This window comes from Globicephala melas, chromosome 17 (genome assembly GCF_963455315.2).
Source record: "Globicephala melas chromosome 17, mGloMel1.2, whole genome shotgun sequence".
Classification (NCBI taxonomy): Eukaryota; Metazoa; Chordata; class Mammalia; order Artiodactyla; family Delphinidae; genus Globicephala; species Globicephala melas.
This window is the reverse complement of record NC_083330.1, coordinates 11,284,740-11,309,905: the sequence shown is the minus strand read 5'-3', so window position 1 is coordinate 11,309,905 and position 25,166 is coordinate 11,284,740. Positions and strand designations below refer to the sequence as shown.

Genomic DNA, 25,166 nt, shown 5'->3' with positions numbered 1-25,166 from the left:
ACAGCTGCCACCCTTAGCCCTGCCTCTAAACTCGCCTCCCCAGGGATCTTAGTTCGGCCGGATGTTGGGAGGGAAGGAGGCTGACTGAGCCAGTTGGTGCTAGTTGATGCTCTGAGAATATAGCCATGTGGTTGCCAGTCTCCTGATTTTTCAAGAGATGTGGAGTATGTGAAAGTACCCCAATTTTTAAAGTATATTATGACTCAAAAAAAAATTAACTGTATTGTGGCATCATTTATATGCAGTAGTAAAATGCATACATTTTATGCGTGTAGTTTTTTGATAAATGAATACGCCCATGCACCCCAATTTTTTAATTAAAGTTTAAAACAAACATTGGGCCAAGCCTATAGTGTCTCTGTTGAACAGTCTTGCGGGAGAAATTGGTAAGTAATCACCATACAGCCAGGGAAGTGGAATGATGGAGCTAAGTGCCCCATGGGACACAGAGGAGATAAACCTAGTCCATGGGGCTGTGAAGGCCTCACCCGCTGGCTGGCCACGCCCAGCCCGAAGCCAGGGCTGGGGAGCGCCGGCACCCAGCAGGACCAGAGGGGCAGAGAGTGCAGGGCGAACGTGGTGCAGACACTGTCTTACCCATGCAGCTCTGGTAGCACTAGTTTTAAACACTTTTTGCCTATGTAGCTCTGATCATTCTTACTTTAAACACTTTTCTTAACATACTCAGTGAACTCTTCAGTCAAAGCTTCAGTTAAGGATACCGATAAAATCACTAAGATTTAAAATACAGCAGTTCCCTCCTCCCTTATCATAGAGATAAGAAAATAGAAATGGAGTCACTCAGAGTTGACTGTACCTCTTTTACTTCCCGGTCCTTTACATGGCATCGCATTGTCGAGTGTGTTCATTCATTTGTTCTGTCCGTTTTCCTGGCGCTAAGAATCCAGTGGTAAACAAGACAGGAAAGGTCCCTGGCCTTCAAAAAGTTGCCCTCCCAGTGGGGGGCAGGGGGGCGGTCTTTAAACAGATAAACAGAACTTTGACCTCTACTGTGGTAAGTGCTGCTGTGAAGTCATTTACTAGGGTGATGCGCTGGGGAGTGACTGGGTGGCTGGCGAGAGCTCACAACTTCAGACAGACGGTCGGGAACCATGTAAACCGAGAGGCAGTGTTTGAGAAGGAGACAGCCACGGAGAAGAATCCAGGTGCAGAGGGGACCGTGAAGAGAAAGCCATATATACAGTGTTCAGTGGGAAACCTGCTTCCATTCGTTTGTTTAAACACCAGCTTTTATTTTATGGATTGGTGCTGTTATTGGGTTTTTTTTTATTGTTGTTTATTTTTGGCTGCGTTGGGTCTTCGTTGCTGCGCGCAGGCTTTCTCTAGTTGCGGCGAGCAGGGGCTACTCTTCCTTGTGGTGCACAGGCCTCTCGTTAAAGTGGCTTCTCTTGTCGCGGAGCACGGGCTCTAGGCACGTGGGCTTTAGTAGTTGTGGCATGTGGGCTCAGTAGTTGTGGCACACGGGCTTAGTTGCTCCACGGCATGTGGGGTCTTCCCGGACCAGGGCTCAAACCCGTGTCCCCTGCACGGGGGAATCCACATTGGCAGGTGGATTCTTAACCACTGCGCCACCAGGGAAGTCCTGCTTTCGGTTTTTATATCTTATGATTTATACGTAAGAGCTAATTCCCGGCTCTTCTAAGTCAAAAAAAAAAAAAAAAACAAAGACAAAAATATTTGAAAACCAAGAAATTATTGAAAGTTCCTTTGGTGTGTACTTGTATCAGCTCTAACTTTAGTATTTATTTTTTATGTCCTCAAAGCTGAACCTCAGAATATAGATTATAATTTTGTTCCAGTTGAGCCTAACGGCACCTAATAGCAACAGTCAGAAATGGGGATGACATTTGTCTTTTTTAAAAAAATCTAGTTTTAAAAATTGCATTAATGTCATTGACTTCCTTGTCTTTGTTAGGAAACTCATAAAGTTTTTTTTCTGATGAAAGATTTTTGTAACAAGCAGAAATGTTGCATTTTTATTCAAAATTTTTTTTGCATGTGTGATTTGTTTTCAAACTTAGAACTTACTTTTCCTTCACAGAACTTTAACAGCTCAACTGCTGCTTCTCATGTTTCTATTTTTAATAGTTAACTCTTTAATCTGCCTGAGACTGTTTGAGGTCATGTGTAAATCATACATTAATTTTTAACAATTCTGGATTATTGCCTTCTCCCAGGCTGGTCCACGTCTGTTCTTCTGCCAAAGTTATCGTAAGAATATAACACTTCTGAATATTGCTTAACAAATCGCATGTTCATAATATATCCACAGCCACGCCTGCATTCTTATGTCAGGAGGGGATGTGGCTTTATATGCAGGGTGCTCCATGGAGTGCACCTTCTGCTCATCTTGATTAGTAAGCAGCACTCTTTATTTATTTATTTTGGGCCACATTGGGTCTTCGCTGCTGCGCGTGGGCTTTCTCTAGTTGCAGCGAGCAGGGGCTGTTCTTCGTTGCGTTGCGCGGGCTTCTCATTGAGGTGGCTTCTCGTTGCAGAGCACGGGCTCTAGGCGCGCAGGCTTCAGTAGTTGTGGCTCGTGGGCTCAGTAATTGTGGCTCATGGGCTCTAGAGCACAGGCTCAGTAGTTGTGGCGCACGGGGCTTAGTTGCTCCGCGACATGTGGGATCTTCCCAGACCAGGGCTCGAACCCGTGTCCCCTGCATCGGCAGGTGGATTTGTAACCACTGTGCCACCAGGAAAGTCCAAGCAGCACTTTTAAAATCTTTTATTTTTTTTAAATGCTTTTACCTCTCCTAAAGAGGAAATAATTGTCTTCACCATCTTCTACCCATTCATTGAGTTTCTCTATATACCATTTACAGGTAATACAAAAATAAATAATTTACATTCTCTGCCCTCAAACAGCTTACACTATTTTAGTGGATTCAGGCCCTCCGACAGTGGTTTTTTTCAGACCAAGATGAACTTGGCGCAGGGGATGGAAAAAAAATCCATTCTGGCATAGAAAGAATATACTAGAATTTGAATCAAAAATACTTTTATCTCATATTTTAAAACTTTTCGGTTTTCATCCGTGTTTTATCACGTGCAGTATGGGTTGGCTCTGTGTTGTAATCTGTAAGTAAGTATACCTATGTGGGTGGCCTATGCTCAGAATACTTCTCTGCTGTTAGGGCACAGGACCCTACACGTTCAGAGAGCACTGCCCCAGCGTGAAGCTAAACGGGCGCACGCTGCGCTCTGGCAGTGTTGGTGTGGCAGGATGTGGAATGTGCTGCAAGAACGCAGCCAGTCATTTGTGGGCGGGGGCTGGGCGAGGGCTGGGCTGCAGGCGGAGAACGGAGGTGGGCTGGGGAGGCGCTGGTGGAGCTGGGCTTGCGACACACTCCAGGTGAGTGTTTTTTGTCGTTGAAAACTTCAGTCAGGTAAATAAGCTTATTTATTGTGATTATTTTATCAAGAATAGTAAATGACTGTTGAGAGTAAAATTACAATGGCTAGTGTACAGGATGGCTTTTCCTGAGATGAATACACTGTGTATGCTGTTCTGAACTGTCCATCCATGGGGAGAGGATTTCACTACCAACTTGACGTAAACTTCTGCTCCATGATTACTCAGTAGCTTCCTTCAACATTTGGGACCTCAGAAGTAACCTTGGATTTGGATCCTTGATTGAAACCCAGTAACCAATTTATTGGTAAACACACACGCTCGGTCATAGGTTTACAGGATTGTACGCTTAAACACCTGTTAAAAGGGTAGATCTCACCTTAAGTGTTCTCACCATGATAAAAATGTTCTTAAAACCTCATAGGCCGTCTCTGACTACATTAACAGAAATACTCAAATCTCTGTTTGTTGTTTGAAAACTTTTATTTCTCAAAAAGGTGGTTTATACTTTAGCTGTCATCTTAATGATGCTAGTTTCCAATGGAGGATGAGCTGCATCCACGCACTCCACGTGGGCGGGGACACCATTATACCACGCCTGCCGCCAGGGTCGTGAGGAGACCCGCCGCTGGCAGGCACTCCGTGGCCTGGATGAGCGGCCCGAGAAACATGGCGGGAGGAGACCGCCGACACTCAGTCGAGGCTAACTTAGAACAGCTACTGTAATGGCGCAGCGCGTGTTTCAAATATGTCTGTAATCAGTTATTCCTTGCCGCACTCCAGCTTGCCAATTCTGTAACTCCTTGGGACGTCTTGCTGAGCTTAATTGCAGCTGCCACTCATGATCTGGATCATCCAGGTGTTAATCAACCTTTCCTTATTAAAACTAACCATTACTTGGCAACTTTATACAAGGTTAGTGCAATTTTATCCTCAAAATTTAATATTCTTGCATTCTAGAAAATGTGTCATGTTTAAAGAAGTGAAAGGAGTAAATAAATTCTCCATGAACGTTCAGATTTTAATCAGATTAATATTACTTACAAATAATTCTTTATGTTCAGAAAAAGACTTACCATTTACTCAGAGATGCCCTTTTCTTTTTGTAGAATACCTCAGTACTGGAAAATCACCACTGGAGATCTGCAGTGGGTTTATTGAGAGAATCCGGTTTATTCTCACATATGCCATTAGAAAGCAGGTAGGTTGGATTAAGACAAAATTAATTAGTTATGAACTGTAGAAATTAAGTTGCAAAAACAACCGTATAAAGTTTTTAAAATTATGTTGTTATATTCAGGTGTTCCACAATTTTCAGGTAAATTATCTTATTTTACAAATTTACATCAAAATTTTAATAATTTAAACCTGTTCTGAAATACAGTCAGTAGTAATTTTTTTCAGTGAATTTTTATGAAGGATCACTCATAGATACTATAAAATCCACTCCAAATACACAGTGGCTCAGTCATGGTTTACTGCTTATTTATGTAAATGGTATTACATATTTCCATTTTATGCTCTTTTGAATAAAACCATAAGTTCTAGCTGTAAAGGTAAATTGGATAGAAAGTAAACAATCTGTATAAGAAACAGATTCATTAAAATCTGTTCCAGGAAGTTTTCAAAACCGATAAGACGTGAAAAGAATGCTTTGTATCCTCAACAGCATAGTCCTAGAGTCACTGCTAGAGTTATAGGATAAAATAATGAATTGAAAGAACAGAAAATACTACATTTTTTTAAGAAAATATCACTTGATGTTGAGCAGGCCATTTGAAAGGCTAATAAAAAGCATTCATGTAAATGAGCCCAATATGATAATGATGGTGGTGGTCAACAAAATCTCATGTCATGGGTCCACAAACTGAAGCTTTTAACGATGCCTCCCCAAGAGAAGGTGCACTTAGGAAAACCGTGTCAGTGGATGTAAACCACCTACTTCTAGAAAAAAGGTGAGGCGTAAAAATACATGTGGGTATCAAGATTTAAGTTACTGTCATTGCTCTTTCCTTTCTCCCTTTCACAATTTAAAACAACCTCATAAAAACACAAAAATGTTTTTGGTAATGTCCGTGAGAAAAAAGCTGGACTTTTTATTTTTTTAAATCTGTATTCATGGATACCGTTTGGAGTTATGACAGTACTTCTGGTAAGTAAAATTGTTTCTTGTCATAGTACAAATACAAAAACTGCTTAAACCACACAGTGTTTGTATATATAAGTTCTCTTTTTCTTGACTAAGGCAGATTAAATTGTTTGCTTCATTATTCCCTTTCTATCGTGTTTTGCATTTGATGATTAACCCTGTTGAATTCTCATATTTTAATACAAATAAAAACTGAAAATAAGGAATACTGCATAATAGCATTCTTTTATGTTTGCTTAGGGTTTGTTTTATTTACTGTTCAATACTGTGAGCCTTTTATTTTTTTATTTTATATTTTTTTGAAGCAAGGAATACGACTTTATTCGGAAAGTCGGCAGACCAAGAAGATGGCGGACTAGGGTCTCCAAAAAACCATCTTTAGAGCCTTTTAATCTATTGACTGCTCTTTACTGATCATTATACAAAGATAATGTTTGTGATGGCCCATTGAAACAGAAGGAATTTTTTTAACATTTCTCTTATTTGACTTGAAACAGTTTTTTCTTAAATACCTTTATTGGAGTATAATTGCTTTACAATGGTGTGTTAGTTTCTGTTTTATAACAAAGTGAATCAGGTGTATGTATACATCTGTCCCCATATCCCCTCCCTCTTGAGCCTCCCTCCCACCCTCCCTATCCCACCCCTCTAGGTGGTCACAAAGCACCGAGCTGATCTCCCTGTGCTATGCGGCTGCTTCCCACTAGCTAGCTATTTTACATTTGGTGGTGTATATATGTCCATGCCACTCTCTCACTTCGTCCCAGCTTCCCTTTCCCCAGCTGTGTCCTGAAGTCCGTTCTCTATGTCTGCGTCTTTATTCCTGCCCTGCCACTAGGTTCATCAGTACAGTTTTTTTAGATTCCATACGCATGCATTAGCATACGGTATTTGTTTTTGAGGCGGTTTTTTAAATGATATAATGTATTTGTTATTTGTAGTAACATGTTACCTTTTCCCTTCCAGGAAATTTGGATAATTAATTCTTGAATTCGGCCCTGAAAGCATAGTTGAGTCTAAACTTTATTAAATTGGTGGAACTTCATCAGGTTTTAGTCAGACATCTTCAAAAGTTTGCAGAAGTCAGTGGGAATGGGCTGTTCTTCCTCCATCTGACCCTCCTCCTGCCTCTCAGATCTCAGGCACCAAAAAAGAGTCCAAAGTTGTTCACTGCATCCCAGCCAATCTTACATAGACTTTCTTAGGCATATAATTCCACCTTTAGGCATTCTTTTTGGAGTGTTTGCATATTGGTATTTTCCTACCAACTCTCTTGGTTTTAGTTTTGATTATTTTAGTAGGTTTTTAAAATGCATTCTTTGAATCCATCTTTTTGGTAGGTTAAAAGTTGAATGGCAGTTAGAATATCTTAGGGCCCTGTAAAGCTTTCTGAGTATTAAGACTTAAGGAAAAAATAATCAAGAAGTAGCTGTTCAGTTGAAAGACTTGTATTTCTCTTTATGTTTCTCTAATTCCAGACAACAGATGGAGGCTCAGATAGGCGCTCTGATACTGGCCACGGACATCAGCCGGCAGAACGAGTACCTGTCCTTGTTTAGGGCCCATCTGGACAAAGGCGACTTACATCTGGAAGACATCAGGCATAGGCATTTGGTTTTACAGGTAAAATGAGCTTGGAAAGATTCTATTTCTAGAGCAAATCACATGACTATTAGAATAAAAATGAAATATTCTCGTGTAGTCTTCTGAGTGGTTAAATCCTGAGGGAAAGCATTTCACTTTAATAAGTTCTCATATCTAAAAAATGAGAGAGAAGTGGCTGATTCCTTTGTAGCTTTCTGGTTAGTGCAGTCCTATGCCTGCCTCTCCGGAATTACCAAGCGTGTATAATTTGCTTAGTAGGCTTTCAGTGTTTCTGCAAAAATGATTGTTACAACTAATAGTATCGTAAAATCAGTATAAAGGATAACAAATTTCCTGTTGCAACGTTTTCTTTTTCTTTTCTGAGGTGTTCTTTTCCCCACTATTAGCATATATTAAGCTTAGTAAAATTGAAATTTTACCTTCTTCTTAAGACAACTTTCATATTTTGCTTTTGCTAGATGGCTTTGAAATGTGCAGATATTTGTAACCCATGTCGGACCTGGGAATTAAGCAAGCAGTGGAGTGAAAAAGTAACAGAGGAGTTCTTCCATCAAGGCAAGTTACAGTATTGAGTGATAGTCTAGTCAGCTCATTTTTTAGCATCATATGAATAAAATAACTCAGACAATTGCAGAGTCTAGCAGAAGGTGCCTGATAGTTTTAGTGACGATTCATAGTGGATGTACATATAACCAATAATGCACAAATTGAGCATCTGTTTTGAAAATCAGCAGTTCTCTTTTGAAATGATCCGATGTGTGTGTAGGCATTTATGAATTAGACGTGGAGCCGGCTAGAAGGTTTTCTGTACAGAAAGATTTTCCTGCCTTTGCTCCATCCTTGTCTTGTGTGGAGGGTATGGCCATATGACCATGTAAGACATGTTTTGTGATTTAAAGCCAGGAACCAAGGATCTTCGTTCCATGCACCTTCCTTTCAGAAACCTGAGTTTTAAATTAAAATGCTGACAGAGTTACAGTCTTGGGATAACACCTAGTAAAAGTTTCCCACTGTCTCCACTTAAAATAGGATGTTGGCTTGGCAGCCTTTTCTATGTATGAATAACTTAAAGTTTAAAAAAGAGCTAATTTAGGGCTTCCCTGGTGGTGCAGTGGTTGAGAGTCCGCCTGCCGATGCAGGGGACATGGGTTCGTGCCCCGGTCCGGGAAGATCCCACATGCCGCGGAGCGGCTGGGCCCGTGAGCCATGGCCGCTGAGCCTGTGCGTCCGGAGCCTGTGCTCCGCAACGGGAGAGGCCACAGCAGGGAGAGGCCCGCGTACCGCCAAAAAAAAATTTTAAAAAAGAGCTAATTTAGAAGGCATCCTCTCATGAGGATTGTGTTACATTACTCCTAAGGAATTTACAGGTAAGATGAAGACTTTCATTATATATTTAACCAATAGATATATTCCGCATTAAGAATTCTTTTTTTCTTTTTTCCATTTCTAGGAGACATAGAGAAAAAGTATCATCTGGGTGTGAGTCCACTTTGTGATCGTCAGACCGAATCTATTGCCAACATCCAGATTGGTAACTATGCATACTTAGATATAACTGGTTTTTAAAATGCCACTGATTTTAAGTTTGCCAAGAAGAGAGGTACATCTGAAATATCAGTATTAAAATTATGCTTATTTCTAATTTTTAAATAATTTAAGAAATTTTATTCTGGTTTTTCCCTTTTTTTGGCTCTTATAAATTACTCTCATTTGATTTTAGTTCCTCAAAAGCAGAGCAGGTAGCAATAACTTTCTGTTCTGAACTGGAAAGAATGCATCATTTTCCCATGTGGGAGCCTCACTGGCGTCATTCTGGGACCGCTGGGCCTGACGGTCGTGGGAAGACCGGCTTCCACGACTGCCGGCTTTTCTCTCACCGCTGCCTGCTGGTTGAAGCTAACTCTTCAGCACCTCACACAGGCCCCTTGCAAGCTGGCCTCCAATTGTCTCTTCCGTCTTCTCCCCAACACCTTCCCCTTCGTTTACCTACAGCAACTCGGGACTCCCTGGGGCTCCCCAAATCCCTGGTGCTCCTTCACTCTGTGCCTCGCCAGGCCCCCCTTCTGCCTCATAGCCTCCTCTTCCTTGAGGGTCCACCTCAGATGTCACCCCCAGAAGCCACCTTTCACTCTTCTCCAGGCAGCCATCACCCCTCTTGAGGCGCTGGATGCCTGTCGTCACAGCTCCAGGTGCCGACCTGGCCTTTGGAGGGGTGTGTGTCCCCAAGGCCAGCGCTGCCCCTCAGGGCGGGCTCACTTGAGAACTGCTTGTTGAGTGGACTGTGACGGTAAGAGAAAGCACGATGAAGGGGCTGTGATTCAAGAACGTGCAGCTTTTCGTAGACGAGCCGAGGGAAGATGGGCCAGGTTTGGGGTGCGGTGGGTGGATTGCCAAGTGGGGGTCACTCAGAAGGATATGGAGGGACGGGCGTAATTTTGGTGGCCAATACTGAGCAGGACCTCTCAGAACTCGGTTGACAATAGTGAAGTGTGTCCAGAAACTTCGGAGAGAGAAAGTTTCTAGAAATTCGGAAGGTAGCACAATACTGTGGCGTTGCTAATACCCGGAAAAGCGGACTGTGCTGGAGGGTCAGAAATTCAGAAACAGAATTCTGACACCGTACAACAGTTGCAGAGGATCCTCAGGGGAGGCCGTGGGTAGTAACGATCTGGCTGCAGAGGGAGCAGTAGAGATGCGGGAGAGTGAGGCCCAGGCCTGCGGGGACAGCGCGGGGACGCCGAGTCCCCCGGGAGCTGGGACTGGCCAGGAGCGCGGGAGAGGGAGGTGGGAGGGGAGGGGATGACGGGACAAGAAGCCTGTCTGCTCTGGCCTGGTCCTCAAGGGCATAACTTTCGGATGCGGAAGAACAGCTGAAATATGGGCAGAGGGGGCCGAGTCGAAGAGCAGGGGTTGGCTTGTGCACTCACTCCAGCTTACTTCGTGCCTCAGCACATTACTCCCGTGATTCATGAGAGAGGTTGCAAAGGAGGTTTAAAAAACTGCAATTTTTAAAAGGGACAAGAAGCTAGATCCCTTAAGCCGTTCTTGTCGTTTCTGACCTTGTCAGCGTTGGGCAGTTGTGGACCCGGTCCCCCGGGGGGCAGGGATAAGGTTGAAGGCGGTGACAGTTGACGTGGGCTGACCCCTCACGGCACCCTAGGACACAGGCACTGCTGGTGTTCTTTTCCACATAGTTTGCCCAGTTTATACAGAGAACAGGTGTTGGTCTTTCTGACATCAAATCCTAGGTAAAACGGGGCTTGCAGAGGTCCTCTTCCTAGGGTAAGTCAGGGGACGATTAGAATGAACTCCGTGCTCAGCAGCAGTTACTCGGAGCCAGCATGTGGTCAGCAGGTAGAAGTCGTGTTTAATTAACACGGTTTTCTTCTTTGGTAGGAACACTAGGTCCTGTCACATACCAGGTGAGGGTGAGGCATTGACACAGCGCCCTGTGGTATCTGAGGAGAAGAGATAGAGGCGCATGGGCTGGGACAGTTAAGGGGGTTCACGGGTGGATGAGCAGCTCACGAGTAGCGTCCTGCCACCTGGCTGTGTCTGCGGCCCGGCCCGTGCATTGTTATCAGGTACTTAAGACCTAAAAGAATCCTAGGTACCATAGAGCCAGAAGTGAGAGCTGATTTGTTGGATGTGAGAAGCAGGATGCAGCTCTCAACCAGTTGCGACAGTGGGAGAATCAAAGAAGATGGATTGCATGAAACCTGCGGTAATAAGGTTCTGCATTTGGGTGCAACACTCCGGCTGCTCACGACTTGACTGTGGCACCTGGAAAAGACAGGGCTCTGGCGGCTGGCTCAGCCTGACCCGGGGCTGAGGGGGTGGCTTGGCTGCCAGAAGCTCTGACTGCAGTGATGCCGTTTTCCCGTGTCCTCTCTCTCCTCACCAGACGTAATTCGTGGAGAGCACATCTTGTCTGTTTGTCCACTGCTTATCCGTGGCCACCCCAGAGCAGTACCTGGCATCTAGAAGGTTCTCAGTTAACATGTGTGGAGGGGATGGAAGAGATGAAAGAAAGAAATGGAGGACTTCCCTGGAGCCCTGGTCCGGGAAGATCCCACATGTCGCGGAGTGGCTGGGCCCGTGAGCCACAACTTCTGAAGCCCGCGTACCATAACTACTGAAGCCCGTGCACCTAGAGCCCGTGCTCCACAACAAGGGAAGCCACTGCAATGAGAAGCCCGTGCACCGCAACGAAGAGTAGCCCCCGCTCACCTCAACTAGAGAAAGCCCGCACGCAGCAACGAAGACCCAACGCAGCCAAAAATAAATAAATTTTTAAAAAAAGAGATGGAAGAAAGCCTTATTTCCAATATCGTTACTACTTCAGATACCATAATCTGTACACTTGAAAAAATTCAATCATCAGACCGTATATGACTTTTCTAATTAAAAGTAGTGGGTGCTTTATTTCCAGTGAGATTTTTTTTTGTTAGCTAAATGGAACCTGTGTTGTCTGTGGTCCATGTGGTCTTTTGCTGAAAAGAAAAGGTGTTAGAGATGAAGAAAATTTTAAAACTGTTAAACAGTGATAGAATTAGAATGTACATTTTCCTGTCGTTGATCAAAAGTTTAGGAAGACAATGTTATTTGCTTCTCCTAATAGATGTGATCTGATTGTTAAGGTGAGGCTTCTTTCACCCTGTGTAAGACACTATGTAGTTTTAAGTCAGCTGTAATGTGAGCTCGAGTGCTGTGTAACCCAGAGATGCAGACAGGCCCGAGACCACTCCTTCTCCTTTTCTGACTGAATTAAGGGAGATCGATTGTAGGAAGTGTCTGTAAAGTAGGCCCCCTGGTACACTTTTGATGTTCACTTTCCTAATTGTCTAAACTAATCTGCTCTGTTCGTTTTAGACTCACACTTTGTGGCATGCATTTTGGCTTTATAAATCCTGAGATTCATAGCGGGCCCACTGTGCTCATGACCAGGTGTGACGATTACCAGCCCGGACGGTAGGGCAGCCGCGCCTCAGTCCGGCCTCGTCACCCACAGCCCCGGGGGGACCCCCTTAGCCTTGGGCACACTGTGCCCTGCTCCTCAGGGTTGAGAGGGCCGCCGCAGCTTTGCTGAAATAGAAGGATATGGTTGGTGCAGCTGAGAGGAGTCGTCAGAAGAGATGGGCTGTGTTTGCCAGTTCAACTTTACTTCAGGTTTCAGTAAGTTGCCTAAATAGAGTCTTCAGAGAAGATATGTAAATCTGCACACACATCTTTTGAAAAATAAGAGGTAATATTGGAATAGGACTTAAGAGAGTAAACACCACCTCGACGTTGTAAAGTTTCAGAACATCCACTAATACCTTTTCTCTTGCTGTCTCAGGTTTTATGACGTATCTCGTGGAGCCTCTGTTCACAGAATGGGCCCGGTTCTCCAACACCAGGCTGTCCCAGACAATGCTCGGACACGTGGGGCTGAACAAAGCCAGCTGGAAGGGACTGCAGCGAGAACAGTCCAGCAGCGAGGACGCTGACGCTGCATTTGAGGAGCTGAACTCACAGTTATTACCTCAGGAGAACCGGTTATCCTAAACCGCCCCCCAAGTCAGTGGGCAGACTGCCTCTGGAGCTCGTTAGAAATGTGAATGGGGTCTTGAGGTGAGAGAACTTTACTCTCGGCTGCTGAGGGAAGTGAATGACGCCAGCATTATTTATTTCCAAGATTTCCTCTGTTGGATCATTTGAACCCACTTTTTAATTACAAGACCCGAACACAGCAATATGCATTTGGCTTTCGTGTGAAACCTTGAATATGCAAAGCCCAGTGGGAGCGAACCGAAGGGAATAACAAAGTTTTGCAGGAAGTTTTGCAGTGGCCCTCGTGCTTCTCGAAGCATCATGAAACTTGAACCGAAGCCTTCAGCAGAAATCTTTGGAATTTAACCCGTCTGATGCAACAGTGTGTATCTGTACCTTCCACTAAGTTCTCTCGGAGAAAATGGAAATGTGAAGTGCCCAGCCTCTGCGCCTCTGGCCAGACTCGATGTTTACAGACCAACTCTGAAATATTGGTTCTCAATCCGCCTTGGAGCACGATTGTGAAGGAACCACTAAGAATTTTAAAGATCAAACCTAAACTGCAGCCCTTTCCCCCGGTTTGCCTTTCTTCTTTGGATGCCACCAAAGCCTCCCATTCGCTATCCTTTTACTTTGTGCACTGGAAACTGAGCATTTATCCTAGAGTGCCGCCGAGCTTTCACTCCAGTGCTGTTGGGCAATGCAATTTTTTTTAACTCTTAGTTTTTAATTTGGGGCGGGAGGGGCAGAACCCCAGTGTCCTAGCTGTATTATGATTCCGCAGTGAAGACGTTGCATGTTGTTTTCACTAATGTACACTTGACCTGCACATGCAAGAAAAGGGTGGAATGTTTTAAAACACCATAATCAGCTCAGGGTATTGCCAATCTGAAATAAAGTGGGATGGGCAAGTGTGTCCTTCAGAGCAAGGGTACTAAAGTCCCTCTCGCTGCAGGGAGTGAGAGGTATGTTGTGTGTGTGCGGATGTGTGTGTGGGGCACGCTTGTGCATGTGTGACTGTGCATGTGTTCTATTTATCCACGTGGGAAGGATTGGGAACGTCAGCTTTTATTTATTATTTTAGAATGTGACATAATGGGCAGCCACACGTGGGGAGGGGAAGGGAGGTCAGCCGTAACAGATCGCTCCAGATGCCTTAAACTATGCACAAAGCTAAGTGACCAAACTTCTTGTTTTGATTTGAAAAAAGTGCATTGTTTTCTTGTCCCTCCCCCTTTGATGAAACGTTACCCTTTGATGGGCCTTTTGATGTGAACAGATGTTTTCTAGGACAAAATCTAAGGACTAATTTTAAACTTACAACATTCCACTTTTGTAATTTGTTTTAAAATGTTTTATGTGTAGTAAGCACAACTGTAATCTAGTTTTAAGAGAAACCGGTGCTTTCTTTTAGTTCAATTGTATTTCCCTTGTTACTGTAAAGGACTGTTTATTAATTATGTTTACAAGTTTGTTGCAACAGTCATTCTCTTGGGAGAAAGCTTGAGTGTAAAGCCATTTGTAAAAGGCTTTGCCATACTCATTTTAATACGTGCCTGTTGCTGTTAACTTTTGACGAATAAAAACCTATCTTTTCACATTTTCATCTTTGATATTTACCTGTAAGTCAGTCCGTTGGAAACCATGACACTAAATTACTAGGGAAGCAAAGAATTCGCTTGTCGGCTCCGGCATTCGCTCGCTACACGTTTGTTCAGGCAGAGCTGGGCGCAGGCGGAGTCCTGCGGGCTCGTGTGCTGCCTGCACCTCACGGGTGAGCAAGCTGAGGCCGGGATGTAGTGGACAGAGTCCTGACAGCCGGGAGAAGTCGGCTCTGAGCCCAGCCTCTTGACTCCACAGCCCTTTGTTCCCACGGCGGGAACCTCAGGCCTTGCAGGTACTAAAATACTACTCGTATTGACCTTTTAAAAGTCAAGTAATAAGAAATGGCCACTTAATACTACTTTCGGTATCAGCGTAAGAAAGGTACCACTGGGCCTCTCCTGGATCCTCTCGAGTCCATTTCATTAGAAGGGATACGTGTAAACTTTGAACTCAAACATAGTCATTATTTGCATAGAAGAGTGATGTCGGATAGAAATACAGTGTGAGCTGAGTCAGTGATTGTCAATTTCCGAGGAGTCACGTTTAAAAAAAAGGATAAAGAAACAGCTGGAATTTTAATAATATTTATTCCAACATATCCACAGTATTTTATCATTTCAATATGTAGTCATTATAAAAAACTATTGAGATGTTTTACATTCTCTTTTCTGTTACAGAGTCTTTGAAATCTGGCGTGTATTTTATGCTTACAGCACGTCTCGGTTCGGACCAGCCATGTTTCAGGTGCCCGGTCTCCACATGTGGCTCGTGGCCACCACACTGGACAGCTGGGTGCAGAAGTCCAAGGGCTATGTGGGGAAGGTCAGTTGGCCACTTATACGAGGAGTATCATCTTGGCACATCTGACGCATCCAGTGTCTGATAAGGAAACTTGCCAGCTCACACACCTAGCATGTCAGCACATGGAAAGTAGAACTGTATCTCATAGCAAACTCACATTAACCAATTTCACAGAAACTGATGGTTTTTTAAAGCGTTAATAGTTCAATTTACAGTGAGAAATATAACTATCAGTCGTTCTCTCCCTTTAGGCAGACGTTCTCGGGAAGCCAAACGACGATCAGCCGGTTGCTTGAGCATGGATTCTGAGCAAGGGAAGCAAGTCACCTCACGCATCCTGCAGGGACGTACCTGCTGCTACTCGTTTGTGGACCACGGCTCCCCTGAACGAGGCTACAGCTTCTCCGCCAGGAGCTGCTTCTCCACGCCTGCGTGATTGGCACATCCAGCAGACAGACCTTCAGCCTTGCATCAGTTGAGCCTGCCTGGGCTCCATCTGCCAGTGTATGATTGCTTTCTTCTTCTCTGACCTGTTACATGTTTCTCACTGTTGGATATTCAGAGGATTGTCTTCTTATTGCCACTCTTCAGGGGGAGACACCTGAGCGTTGCTCCCATCTCCTGCCTACACATAAAATAAACCCACTGCAAAGGTATGTTTTGTTACATATATGTGGTATTACCGGCTATAGCCCTGCTTCTTCAACAGGACCTATATTCTTTGAACATCGGTTTTCTAGAAAAATCTGAGGAAACAGTACAGTAATTTAGAAGGTCACAGTTTAAATGAGTAATTCAATATTATAGAAGAGAATGCAAAATTCACAAATTTTTAAGATAAAACAGGAGACTTCAAAGAACTGTTGAGCGTTGCAGCAGCCCTTTGGGGCTCTGGGCCGGCCCTTAGTCATGGGGGGGCAGCTCCTCTGCTCTAGGCTGAAGGTCCTCGGAGAGAAAATTGTGGTAAGCCTTAGCTTAACAAAAACAATCTGGTTCCTGGTCAGTATCTGCACTCAGTAAGTGTGATGGTTTATAATGATCCTCTTTACATAAAAGAAGTATTTTATGTCCTTTGTCCAACCTGGGCAATGTGTTTGTACCTTAGGTACAGGTTAGAGGTGCAAATAATTCTTTGAAGATTCCTGTAACAGCCTTTCTTTCCAAAAATCTTTCTTGACTCTTAAAGCTTTCGATTTTCTTAAAAGTTTAAAATTTTCACATTGGAGGTTTACAGTGTTTTCATGTGTACTTTTTTTTTTTTTTTTTTTTTTGCAGTACGTGGGCCTCTCACTGTTGTGGCCTCTCCCGTTGCGGATCACAGGATCCGGACGCGCAGGCTCAGAGGCCATGGCTCACGGGCCCAGCCGCTTCGCGGCATGTGGGATCTTCCCGGACCCGGGCACGAACCCGTGTCCCCTGCATCGGCAGGCGGACTCTCAACCACTGTGCCACCAGGGAAGCCCCATGTGTACTTTTTTTAATGTATAACTATTTTGTTTAAATCTCCTCCCAATCAGTATCTCCCGCTTGGGACAATGACCGACAGCTAATCTGCATTCAGGAATGTTTTTAAATAAATGTGACATTAATCACCATACTAGCAGCATGTATCTGAAACACAGAGTTATCCAGATATGTGCAAGACTTAGCCTGAGCCATTCCTTGTTTGCTGAGGATTTGCAGACAACCTGTGTCCTCTGGAAGGCCCCCAGTTGTCCACTGTCTCCAGGGGAAGTGACCGCTACTTGCGGGGGACTGCCAGGGGTGCACAGCCATCTCCTCCACCTTTTTTTCTCTTGTGGTTAGCATAGGGCTAGCGTGAACTGTGCCGTCAGTAAATGTTGAAAAAATTAACTTGGAATTGTTTCCTTTTTAGCTATCAGTCTACCATCATGAGCAATTATGTGGAAACTAGTCTGTCGATGGCGAAGTCACGTGGTCACAGTATCCGAGTTCCTGTTGTGTGCAGAACTGCACTGGATGTAATAAAGGTATTAAAACTAAATACCGAGACGGGGTCTCTGTTCTCAAAATGTTTGGGTGACAAGATGATGTGTGGAAAGCATCTGTTATGTAACATGGGAGGTTTCTGTATTGCACAAAATGAGTGTAAAGTGTTGGGGTATTGTCGAGAATGAATGATTTTGTTGGGTTAATGATGAAAATGACACCATTTCCAGTCATTATTGAATCTTACTAACATCCGTGACTGGAAAAATCATTTAGCTTTCAAGTTTGATTCTAAAATATAAGTCTTAGATGTTCACTGTGATACTTCTCGTAAAATACTAATAACTTTTATCAATCACAGTAACATTTTTTTTTTACTTTTACAGCTATGCTAAGTCATCCTGAACCTATCCTGAAGTCTGGTAGAATGGTCAGGGAAAGAGAAACACCCCCATTTTTAGTATTAGATTCTTTTTAGCTGTATTTTAAAACTGAAGCACAGTGACCTATTGGTTTATTGCAGCTTTCCACTGGTCCCATCAATAGTCTTGTTAAGAAAGTTCATCTTATATTACATTTATGTTTAAGCTATGCATTGTTTGAGATTTTTGAGCATAAATTTGAAGTGTTTCTTTACTGTTGAGCCGCATCCTATAAAGAATCGGGAGGCTGCATGGTATCCCAAGGTGCTTTGTCTTTTTTTTTTTTTTTTTTTTTTTTTGCGGTACGTGGGCCTCTAACTGTTGTGGCCTCTCCCATTGCGGAGCACAGGCTCCGGACGCGCAGGCTCAGCGGCCATGGCTCACGGGCCCAGCCCCTCCGTGGCATGTGGGATCTTCCTGGACCAGGGCACGAACCCGTGTCCCCTGCATCGGCAGGCGGACTCTCAACCACTGTGCCACCAGGGAAGCCCGGTGCTTTATCTTTTGAAGAAAGTATCATAAAGGAATGTGTTTAAAGTTCCTAGTTGAACATTTGCAGGAAAGTTTCTGAATTTCCATCTAAGAATCCTCACAAGATAGGGGTTAACTTTTCCATTGTAGGGAACAGAGTCTCACTCAGATCACTGCAGGGTAACTGGAGCTTTATCTTGAGGATTCATGTTCACGATAATGAGACAAACCCCATGAAGGCTGCAGAAGCAGAACCTGGGGGTCTGAGCACTCTGAGATGTAGCTTCTTGCTGCGTCTGCTTCTTCCCACACTTCTCCTCTTCCTTTCTCTTCTCTACCTTGGAGTGTCTGCTTAGAAAGGCAGTAAAGTTTTTAAAGTGTTGTCTTTATGGCTAGATCGACTGTGTTAAGGTCTTTGGTCATGTATTAGCGCGTCACCTCATCTTCTGCGTGGCTCCCTAACCTATAACATGTCTGCCTCGTGAAGGTAAAATAATGTCCTGACACACGGTTCAGTCCCAGTGTCCTTGTTCGTGTCCTCGTCATCTGTTTTGTATAAACTGCTTGTGGGTATCGTGGGTACACGTGTACCTCATGGCGTGCTTATTTGAGCTCCAGGTACCAACTGTGCCCCTCGCTCAAGGTTTCCTATTCAGATTCCCAAGGGAGGACTTGGACCAGCTCGCCAGGGCTGCGTCCTGAGTCACACATGTCTCTGCATTGGCTGGTGCTCCCCTTGCAGAAGGCAGTCTGCTCCGGAGCTGCGTCAGAGAGATCATCGTGCAGAGTGTCACGTGCTCTCCACCGTCACCGATCACACCTGCTTCTCACCCTTTTTCATCCTCTGATAGCAAGCATGACTGGCCAGTGAAGAGGGACGGCTCCTAGGCCATGTGAACAGAAAGCTGTTCACAACTCTGGTAAAAATCCTGTTGTGAAGAGTGTCTTTCTCCCCAAATTACGGCTTTTCCAGCTGGGAAGACAGTGGTTAGGAGGGACAGGACTGCCCTGTAGCGGCCACAGCAGTTTGGGATGGAATGGGAGGTGCTATTTGGATCATCTTCTTTAGCTTCCTGGTAATGTCTAAATTACACTCGTGTTATTCTCTCAGCTTAGAGAAGGAGCTCTCTGACCTTTAGAAGAGGCTGGAGAATCTTCCAGGGGAGAGAAGTTTGAGAAGCTCCAGCTAGAGGAACATTAAGTTTTCCAGCCCCTACCAAGTGGACTAACGACAACAGCTTTCGGGGAAACATCCAAGATTTCTGGATCCTTCCATGGGTATGCTATTTTTATTATTTTATTTTATTGTCCTATCTGTTCTCAAGTGATCACACTAGTACGAACCAAGAACTAGCCTGCTTACAAGGTTTACAAGGAAAAAGTAATAAGAATTTTAAGAAAAAGGCTCAGTGGGGTAGCTCAGAAGAATGCTGAGTCTAGGATGAGAAGGGGGAAGAGGACTCGGGAATGGCTAAAGGTTCATGGGAAAGACTGTGACAGTAACAGGCAGAACAGTGATACTGTTGTAAAACCGAGTGCCTCCTTCTGCCTGGCAATCCCAGAGCGGGTGCTACTGGGCTAACGCCTGAAAGTTTAAACTTGTATCTGCCAGATCTAACCTACACAGAAAACTTGTGTTTTTTGGAGAAGTTACCAGAGGATGGTTTGTTTCCAGTAGTTGTTACCTCATGTTTTCTTCCTTCACCACTGAGGCACAGACTCATAGGAACTCTTAATACAGCAAGAGGACAGCGGACTTCCCTGGCGGTCCAGTGGTTAAGACTCTGGGCTTCCAATGCAAGGGTTGTTTCGATCCCTGGTCGGGGAACTAAGATCCCACATGCCATGCAATGTGGTCAAAAAATTTAAAAAAAGAAAAAATGAGGACAGTTTTCTTCTGCAGAAGGGCCTACGACTGGGAGGACAACCAGAACTGAAGACTAAGACCTACTGCTCCACCCAGGCCTGTGCACAGAATGACACCTTTTCCAGGTGCCAAGAACACTGGAGAAATCCGTCTACTGGGCACTACAGTGACCTTGTGTAAAATAATGTAGTAACTTACTTAGCAAGCTGCCATGTACAGAACGTGTTCAGAATCATTATTTAATCCTAGTTTTCTGGACTGAGCATTAGTCTCATTTTAAAAAGAGGTGTGACTTGGCCAGGATCACATACGTGGGTCGTGTTTTAGCTCCAAGTCCAGCGCTCTTTGCCACACTCATTACGTACACAGTTGACCCTTGAACAACACAGGTTTGAACTGCATGGGTCCACTTACATGTGGACGTGTTTCAATAAATAATATAGTACCTCTATTTTCATTTTACAGATCTTTAAGGTACATATGGGGAGAAGTGAGTGTTTGACCAGAGATCACAGGACATGGAATCAAAGAAACTAAGGGTTGAGTCCTGACCCTCTCCACACTGTTTCAGCTTCCTGCCCACCCCTGGGTGAGTCATTTACCAATTCATTTGTTGTTGAGGCAGAGATGGCAACGTGTGGATTTTCGACTGGGGATGAGAGGGAGTCGGTGCCCCTAACACCCACGTTTTCTTTTTTTTTAAACTTTGATATGGACCAGTTTTAGTCTTTTAATTGCATTTGTTACAATATTGCTTCTGTTTTATGTTTTGCTTTTTAGCCAGGAGGGATACGTGGGGTCTTAGCTCCCTGACCAGGGATGGAACCCACACCCCTTGCATTGGAAGGCTAAGTCCCGCCCCCCACATTCTCAAGGGTCCACTCTATGAGAGTGAGGCCCTAGACTAGTCAGAATCACAGAAGAGAAAACATTACACCAGTTATTTAACTTTTTGAGCCTCAGCTGTAAAATGTAAGTTGAACTATTTTTAAGATCTTTCACCCAACTATCGTGTTGGGTGGGAGAACCAGAAACTGAATGAGGTGGGTGTAGGGGAAGATGAGGAAAGAGCTTTCACCAGTCCCAGAGGTGGATTATAGGCTTGAGAACCCTGAGGAAACTCATCCCATGTGACTGCCTTTCTCTTCTTAATGATGGAGTTCCTTTAAGAGAAAGATGAATGAGAGGTGATATATTTTTATATTCTAGGCAATATATTTCCCCTTGAAAAATGCAGAAAGCAAATAATTCTAAAGAAGCTGCATGTATAATATAAAAGAATCGTGCCTATTGTGGAAAAAAAAATGAAAGCATTTGTATAGGCATTATGGCCCAAGGAAAGTAAAAGTTTATTTCAAAACAGTAACTTCCTTGTAATTGGAGCACTGCCCAAAATTCAACAGTGATACAAATAGAATACATACTTTGACCTCCTAAGAAATTTATATCAGGCGAATTGTCTGAATTCCTTTTAAAGGCAGAATTTTTAAACTGTAGGAAACAATCAGAAACAATGTATCAACATGTGTAAAATAAGCCACAGTTCAAAGTTCAGCTGAATAACCAAACCATGAAAATCACCTCCAACTAATATTTGCTGTTATTTAGAAGACTGCACGTATTTTCAATAACTTAAAAGGGTCTTCACATCTCCTAATCCCCCCAGGAAGGACAACTTTCTTTTCACTAGATTTAAATAATAGATCCAAATATTTACTCATATAGGAGGTTCTGACATTAAACTATGTGTGTTTAACAGAAATATAGAAAATCATGAAGATACATGCATTTAAAAATGATCACTTGTAGCAATTCCTTAGAAGTCGTAGAGGAGAAAGGCAGCTGTCTACTTCCTAACAGCACCTAAGGTTTATGCTACATAATATAATTCAGCAGAACACCGTTCTGACCAATGATAAGCAGCTTACAGAAAATTCTTTCTCCTATTCAATATTTCATTATAAAGCTACTATTTGGACCAATATTAAAAATGTTTAACTCCACTATGCTGACATTTCCAGAAGTATTAGCAGCAAGTTATCTTCATGCCATTTATTAAACTGAAAGAAAAAGATGGTATATTCTAGTTTTTACTTTAAAAGAGATTTAATTCAATCATTTGATTCCTCACTATCTGAAAACTACATTTCCTTCCTCAGCACTGGATGGCACTACAGTGAAAACGGTTTCCATGATCCTTGACTTCCCTCTTTAAAGGAAAGCATGTAATTTCAGCAGCAAACATTATCTGGTTCCTACTCAAACTCCATCTCCAATCCAAGAAAACGTGAGAGAGAATCTAACATAAAAAGTTCTGTTCAAGGTAAGAAATTCCAATCTCAAAACCATTTCATTCCTACAACCTGGTTATTCCACCTGCTCCATCACTGAATAGAAATGATCACTGAAAACAAATGGCACTGTCAGCACCCTCGTCACCCCCTTGCTAAATCTTACGTCCTAAATACATGCACATAAAACATTTGTACAGATAAATTAGTGTTAAGAATTAAAAACTCACATCTACAAAGGTCCTTTCTTTATTCTGAAATCTATATAATTGTTTTCCAGACTGGAAATCTAAACATCTTGGCTACACATTAAAAACACATCAGAATATAAATATGTTATGGAAAACTTCAGAACGGACCTTCTCTTAAAAGCGAACAAACTTAGAGTGCTTTTGTTACAGCTTAATCCTCTGAGACTTAAAAGGAAACACTAAATTCAGGTATTTACCAAATGGTGTATTAGGGCTGTTCGGCTAATAGAAATCAACACTAACAGCTGAACTAGTAGGACAGTCTTTCTCAGCTCAGTATTAGGAAGTTGAAACGTTTTCAATTAAAGCCTTCATTTTTCCTGTAGACTTCAACATGTGTGGCCCAAACTAGAAAAGAAACAAAAAAGACACTGGTTCATGTAACAGTAATGATATGCCCCGCTCCCAATCATGGATCAAAGGTATGTTCTTCATGAAAAACCAAACAGCTACGTAATATTAAAACCTTTATGAATTGACAAGTTGTTATAAACATGACATATCAAAAGAGTGAAAGGCAAAGAGACAACAAAATTACGCCCTAGAAAACTATAATTACCTTAGCAAGAGCCTAGCTTAGTCCAATTTTACTTCTCCGAATAAAAGAAGGAAGGTACAGAGTTTCCTTTTCAATGTCTGAAGACTTTCAGAGATGCTAGAATTTCTAAGATATCTACATCTCTGGAATAAACACATATGCCCCATGACAGTACCCAGAATAAAGGTAATGTATAAATTAATATATTCGAGAGCTTCCATGAATCTGCTCAGTCCCCACCTTTGGCATGCCCACAGCCTGCAAGCCCCTGGTCAAATGTCTCTCCCTCTTCAGGAGACTTCCTCACAGGTGCCCTAAGAGAAAATGATCTTTCCTTGCTATATCAGCATTTTTACTGTCCTCAGATATAAATTTTATTGTAATGAATTTCACTTCATTATACTTAAATAAAACAGCATGAAAAATTTAACACAGGAGACACTAAGCAATGAAACCAGGGGTTAACTTTTGCTTCCTTCTCTGTGCTCTTCTATAATAGGTAATCTAGCTGTAGGTAGGGACTAAATCCTGTAGCATACGTCCTTTTGAATCTTGCAGGTGCACACAGCTGAATGTGTTGCAGCGTGCAGCAGTGAACTACCAGGCTGTACTTGGAGAGAACTCTGCCCAGTACTCACCAACACTCTTTCGGAGGTGCCCTCTGATTCAGACTTTGGAATTCCTTTTTCAACTTCACCTTGGCTATCACATCGATACCGGTAAGCAAACTTCTTTCTCAGAGCCTCTGCTATGAGGGCAGCAGGGTCAGCAGCATCCACCGGTTTGGGCTTCGTGTCTTGTGCTGACCTGAGAGAAATGAACATGAACCGAGGGGGCGCTGATCCCTCCAGAAAGCACACGGGGAGCCTGGCGGCATTTCCCTGGCATCAATACACGTGACAAAGACACTGACACATACTGATGCGGCGAAGTGGAAAACCTAGATTTAAAGCTCAATGAAAGAGCACAAAAGTGCCCAGTAACAGTCCCTCCGGTCCTCTCAGGAGCAGAGATTATGTGCTCCTTCAGGGAAATTAGGGTTCCATTCTTCTCCAAAAGCCTGGTGACTACCATAGCAGGGATGCATACAGCTTCACTGGATGAATGACTGCACAGTAATGAAAAGCCTTCAAATGCAGTTGGGGGAGAAACTGGAAAGTTACCTGCAAGTGTTTATTCTGCTAATCTCTTAGGCTCCCGTACACAGTTAACTGTCATTTTTAAACTAAAAACTTAGAGCTACTCATGTAGTCATGTTATAAAACAAAGTTCGCAAGAAACCTAGTACTTGGGAGATCGGTTCAAGATGGCACAGTAGAAGGACGTGCTCTCCCTCCTGCAAGAGCACCAGAATCACAACTAACTGCTGAACAACCATCGACAGGAAGACACTGGAACTCCCCAAAAAAGACAGCCCACATCCAAAGACAAAGGAGAAGCCACAATGAGACGGTAGGAGGGGCGCAATCACAATAAAATCAAATCCCATAACTGCTGGGTGGGTGACTCACAGACTGCAGAACACTTATACCACAGCAGTCCACCCACTGGAGTGAAGGTTCTGAGCCCCACGTCAGGCTTCCCAACCCGGGGGTCCGGCAACAGGAGGAGGAATTCCTAGAGAATCAGACTTTGAAGGCTAGTGGGATTTGATTGCAGGACTTCGACAGGACTGGGGAAAACAGAGACTCCACTCTTGGAGGGCACACACAAAGTAGTGTGTGCATCGGGACCCAGGGGAAGGAGCAGTGACCCCATAGGAGACAGAAGCAGACCTACCTGCTAGTGCTGGAGGGTCTCCTGCAGAGGTGGGGGGTGGCTGTGGCTCACCATGGGGACAAGGACACTGGCAGCAGAAGTTCTGGGAAGTACTCCTTGGTGTGAGCCCTCCCAGAGTCCACCATTAGCCCAAAGAGCCCAGGTAGGCTCCAGTGTTGGATGACCTCAGGCCAAACAACCAGCAGGGAGGGAACCCAGCCCCACCCATCAGCAGACAAGCGGATTAAACTTTTACTGAGCTCTGCCCACCAGAGCTACAGCCAGCTCTACCCATCACCAGTCCCTCCCATCAGGAAACTTGCACAAGTCTCTTAGATAGCCTCACCCACCAGAGGGCAGACAGCATAAGCAAGAAGAACTACAATTCTGCAGCCTGTGCAACAAAAACCACATTCACAGAAAGATAGACAAGATGAAAGGGCAGACAGCTATGTACCAGATGAAGGAACAAGATAAAACCCCAGAAACCAACTAAATGAAGTGGAGATAGGCAACCTTCCAGAAAAAGATTTCAGAATAATGATAGTGA

The 25,166-nt window shown here is 43.6% G+C and overlaps 2 protein-coding genes and 1 long non-coding RNA gene across 5 annotated transcripts in view; 2 read left to right on the top strand and 1 right to left on the bottom strand.

Moving 5' to 3' along the window:
- Positions 1-14,262, top strand: part of PDE7A (phosphodiesterase 7A) — a 113,889-nt gene extending 99,627 nt beyond the window's left edge. Inside the window, exons 8-13 of the mRNA XM_060287605.2 lie at positions 4,160-4,291; positions 4,486-4,577; positions 7,004-7,148; positions 7,589-7,685; positions 8,581-8,661; positions 12,469-14,262. Of these exons, the coding sequence (XP_060143588.1) occupies positions 4,160-4,291; positions 4,486-4,577; positions 7,004-7,148; positions 7,589-7,685; positions 8,581-8,661; positions 12,469-12,677 (756 nt within the window). The 3' untranslated portion in view covers positions 12,678-14,262. The remainder of the gene's footprint in view (positions 1-4,159; positions 4,292-4,485; positions 4,578-7,003; positions 7,149-7,588; positions 7,686-8,580; positions 8,662-12,468) is intronic.
- Positions 14,263-14,815: 553 nt separating this feature from the next.
- LOC138842388 (uncharacterized) lies at positions 14,816-20,367 on the top strand. The gene is made up of 5 exons (XR_011376856.1): positions 14,816-15,089; positions 15,320-15,721; positions 16,945-17,059; positions 18,654-19,189; positions 20,244-20,367. It is a non-coding gene; the product is annotated as an uncharacterized lncRNA (long non-coding RNA).
- A 736-nt stretch (positions 20,368-21,103) lies between these two features.
- MTFR1 (mitochondrial fission regulator 1) overlaps positions 21,104-25,166 on the bottom strand; it is a 67,220-nt gene continuing 63,157 nt past the window's right edge. For all 3 annotated transcript variants that reach the window (XM_030859653.2, XM_060287606.1, XM_070043970.1), the window contains 2 exons: positions 23,497-23,665; positions 21,104-22,668 (listed from right to left, as the gene is read on the bottom strand). In XM_030859653.2, the coding sequence (XP_030715513.2) occupies positions 22,600-22,668; positions 23,497-23,665 (238 nt within the window). In that variant the 3' untranslated portion in view covers positions 21,104-22,599. The remainder of the gene's footprint in view (positions 22,669-23,496; positions 23,666-25,166) is intronic.